Raw genomic sequence first — 4,394 nt, 5'->3', positions numbered from 1 at the left:
AAACAAAGTGAGAGCCTACGGAATATCAGACCAGCTGTGAGGTTGGATTGAAGAGTTTTTAGCAAACAGAACACAGCATGTTGTTCTCAATGAAGAGACGTCTACAGACGTTAAGGTAACCTCTGGCGTGCCACAGGGGAGTGTTATGGGACCATTGCTATTCACATTATATATACATGACTTAGTAGATAGTGTCGGAAGTTCCATGCGGCTTTTCGCGGATGATGCTGTAGTATACAGAGAAGTTGCAGCATTAGAAAATTGTGGCGAAATGGAGGAAGATCTACAACGGATAGGCACTTGGTGCAGGGAGTGGCAACTGACCCTTAACATAGACAAATGTAATGTATTCCGAATACATAGAAAGAAGGATCCTTTATTGTATGATTACATGATAGCGCAACAAACACTGGTAGCAGTTACTTCTGTAAAATATCTGAGAGTATGCGTGCGGAACGATTTGAAGTGGAATGATCATATAAAATTAATTGTTGGTAAGGCGGGTACCAGGTTGAGATTCATTGGGAGAGTCCTTAGAAAATATAGTCCATCAACAAAGGAGGTGGCTTACAAAACACTAGTTCGACCTATACTTGAGTATTGCTCATCCCTTTGGGATCCGTACCAGATCGGGTTGACGGAGGAGATAGAGAAGATCCAAAGAAGAGCAGCGCGTTTCGTCACAGGGTTATTTGGTAACCGTGAGAGCGTTACGGATATGTTTAGCAAACTCAAGTGGCAGACTGTGCAAGAGAGGCGCTCTGCATCGCGGTGTAGCTTGCTCGCCAGGTTTCGAGACGTTGCGTTTCTGGATGTGAGGTATCGAATATATTGCTTCCCCTTACTTATACCTTCCGAGGAGATCACGAATGTAAAATTAGAGAGATTCGAGCGTGCATGGAGGCTTTCAGACAGTCGTTCTTCCCGCGAACCATACGCGACTGGAACAGAAAAGAGAGGTAATGACAGTGGCACGTAAAGTGCCCTCCGCCACACACCGTTGGGTGGCTTGCGGAGTATGAATGTAGATGTAGATGTAGGAAAAGAAGAGAATCTGAGCGTGTGGAATGCAGCAGTGTAGAAGGGTGATGAAAGTGAAGTGTGTAATGGTACTTGAATTGCGTAACCATTACGACACCTCACCTGAACCTCTCGATACCAGTAATATTCTATTGTGTTTCTGTTAACTACTTAACATATTTTTGAGACAACATTCAGATTTCATTTCATTAGTGATACATCGATATGTTTATATTGCAACGATATTATTCTTACGTGTCTTCTTTCTTTTGTCACGATGATCTTTGACGTACTTGTAACTCTGATTTTTGGGCGCATAAGCGATTATTAGTTTGTTGTTGAGTTGTTAGAGGGTCTGACCTTGGGAAGGTCAAGTCGTGGACGTCATGTTGGAAAGACGAATATTGTCGTCAGCTTATAAAATGTGAACTTTAACAGAGACTGTGAGGAAGATGTTTTCAAGTATGTTTTGTATTGTGAAGTGATGTTTAGTGTGTCGTGTGATACTGTAATAAAAGCAATTATAAGGAAGTGTAACTTACTTTCGGAGTGCTGATCATTTTTTTACATCACTATTGTCCAGCAAAAGTGTAATCTCCAAGAATGTTTGAGAAGCGCATCTACAAAACGTTTGAATATAACAGAATAAAACATAGACCTCTTTGCATCCGAGCTTGGAATGATTACCACCTAGGTTTTCTTCGATTGAGCCATGATTCTACGAAGAGACCAGCGTGGGAAACACAAAAAGATGAGTGCCTAGTTTTTTATTATTACGTGAAATGACTTTATTAAGTGTGCTCTAATGACACTTGCCACATAATATGACTGTTGTTGTCCGAAAATGCAGTATTTAGCAGCGTGAGCAACACCACAATCGTTATTAAATGCTAACCTTTGTTGTGGTAGGGATGTTGGACAGATAAGGAATGAGCTACCTCGGTGAGGAGAGAGAAATCTGTAAGAACACTGAGAAGAAGATGGGACACGATGATAGGACATGTATGAAGAAACGAAGGAATAACTACCGTGCTGATGGAGAGAGGTGTAGATGATATGAACTGTAAGGAAAGGCAGGGACTGGAATATGTTCAACAAATTATGGATGAAGTTGGGTGCAAGTGTGGTATGAAGAGGTAGTCCCAGGAGATTGGTGAGAAAGGTCAAATCAGTTAGAAGAGTAGCGGGTCAAAGAAAATATAAATAAATTAATGAAATTGGTCCTAGTATGTTACCCTGAGGAAATCCTATATTATTGTATTGTTATGTCTGTAGATTATGACGAAGAGATTTTACGGTAACATTTTAGCCGTATGTATGGCCAAGCTTTTGCATTCTTCCGTCAGCATCCTCGGGAATATTAAATACCGATTGACATACACTTAATAACGGCTGCCGTGCGGGGGTGTATAGAAGGCGCTCTACCGTAGGAGGTAGCGGACCCTGGCGGCGTTGGTGGGGGCATGCCAGGAGGGCAGCGGAGGGGAGGTACGGCGGGGCAGGGCGGGAACTACACTGTGCGAAGTGTCCTTTAAAAGTTTTACATCAGATGTTTGATGGCCCCTCTTCCAATGTGGCAGGCCCATAACAGACGCGGGGCTTCCCCTCCCACCGTCGCCTTCCCCCACCCCCCGCTGTTCGGGCTCGCGGCCGTTCTTCCCGCCCTCCGTCTCTCTCTCTGCTGCTCTCCCTCTCTGTCTCCCTCTTCCGTCGCTCGTTCCTCGCTCGTTACCGTATTCGTGCCGTCGCTCGCTAGCGCGCGAGCGCGCTTCGCTTTTTCGCCTTTCTTTCTAAGAGCGCACCGGGCGCGGGAACAGCTCTCTGCAACCCCACAGCGCGGTGGTATTGTTTTGGCAGTGCCGTCCGGTTGCGAGGCAGGAGGACGGAAAAAAACTGAGGATTTTACTAACGAGTCCAGATGTTTATCGAGAGTGGTGCGGCGTAGTAGTGGTGAAGGAGTAGAGGTGAGTTTGGACTGTCTGCTGAGATGAACGGCGCGTCGCCAGGGGAAGTTTGTGGGACGAGGCGGTGATGAATGGCGCGACAGACGAGCGGCGATGAGCGCCGGGATATGAGGTTAACGAGGGGGGGGGGGGGGGGGGGGAGGCCTCGTGCGTGGAAGAGGGACAGGTCTGCGACGGGAGAGCAGGAAGCGAGAGGAGCGGCAGGAGGGACGGAGAGAGGAAGAGGAGAGACAGGGGGCGCAAGCGGGGAGGCTGACAGCTTTTCTTGGGCGCCTGCAGCGAGGTGGGGGAGGGGGGGCAGTTTTAGTACATTTAGTGTATAGCTGCGCGTTTCCGTCGGACGACCGTCTCGTCCCGTCGGCTAGTACACGGGGCACGACGCTCGGGGTTGGTACCGGGAGCTAAGCTCCAGACGCGCCGTCCGCATCCGAAGGATTCTAATTGGCGACGGACTTTGTTTCTCAGGGCGGAGGGGGGCGGGGGAGGGGGGACCGGCTGGGTAAGACCCGGGAGCACACGCACTATAGACTGGAAGAGGCGGGCAGGGCCGTAAAAATGTACGCAATAAAAAAAACGGGGAGGTGGGGTTGTGGGAGTCCAGGGAGGCAGAGGAGAAAGGCAGGCGAGGCGGAAGGAAAAACGGCGAGGCTGCGACCTGCCACGGGGCGCTCAGTGCCGCCTCCGGCAGAAACTGTTGCGCCGCGTGCCCGCGCGGCCTCCTCCGCCCCCGGCGCCGCCGCCGCCGCCGCCGCCGCTGCCGCCTCCGCCGCCTCCAGTTCCGCCCCCCTCGGCCGCCGGTGCGCCGCCGCCTGTCACTTGTTCCGGGGTGCAGCCGACCGACGGGCCGCCAATATGGCCGCCGCGACGTCGCGAGGAACCACGCGTTCTGCTCCGCTGCCGCTCTTCCTGCCGGCGGGTTTCGAACCCGGGACCGCGCGCCGCCCGGGCACTGTCGGCGCCTCCCGGTTCCGCCCCCGCCGCCCCCGGTGAGTACCCACAGCCGCAGCCGTCCCCCAGCGTTGCGGTGCGGTGCGTTTTGTGTTTGTTTTCCTTTCGCGTCTTCTGCTCGCCGGCTTCAGAGGCCGCATCTACGCTGTCGCTTCCTTTCATGTTGAAAGGGGTCGACTCTGGTGACCCAGTTTCAACAACACCGTTCGTCGCTGTATCGCTGCTCTTATGGTGTGCATTGATTCCACCATTACAAGGACGAATTGTAGCAGCAAAACGTACCCAGTGCCTGTTTCACACACACACACACATGATGGATCTCCTACTCCATACACACAAACACACACACACACACACACACACACACACACACACATTCTGATTATGTCTTCCGTGGTTTTCCTAATTCACTTCAAGCAAATGCCGGAATATTTCCATCTACGAGGTGCAGCTGACTACCTA

The 4,394-nt window shown here is 50.8% G+C and overlaps 1 protein-coding gene across 1 annotated transcript; it reads right to left on the bottom strand.

Annotated features, from left to right (window-relative positions):
- Window positions 1-3,653: 3,653 nt before the first annotated feature.
- LOC126293226 (uncharacterized) lies at window positions 3,654-4,094 on the bottom strand. The gene has a single exon (XM_049986347.1). The coding sequence runs from the start codon at window positions 4,092-4,094 to the stop codon at window positions 3,654-3,656; it is 441 nt and encodes a 146-aa protein (XP_049842304.1).
- Window positions 4,095-4,394: the final 300 nt, after the last annotated feature.

The sequence above is a fragment of the Schistocerca gregaria genome, chromosome 10 (genome assembly GCF_023897955.1).
Source record: "Schistocerca gregaria isolate iqSchGreg1 chromosome 10, iqSchGreg1.2, whole genome shotgun sequence".
NCBI lineage: Eukaryota > Metazoa > Arthropoda > Insecta > Orthoptera > Acrididae > Schistocerca > Schistocerca gregaria.
Note: the sequence above shows the minus strand (reverse complement) of the source record. Positions and strands in the feature narration are given on the sequence as shown.

Bases quoted from the DNA above. Each gene is read 5' to 3' on its own strand.
- LOC126293226 (XM_049986347.1), bottom strand. From the start codon at position 4,094: ATGAAAGGAAGCGACAGCGTAGATGCGGCCTCTGAAGCCGGCGAGCAG.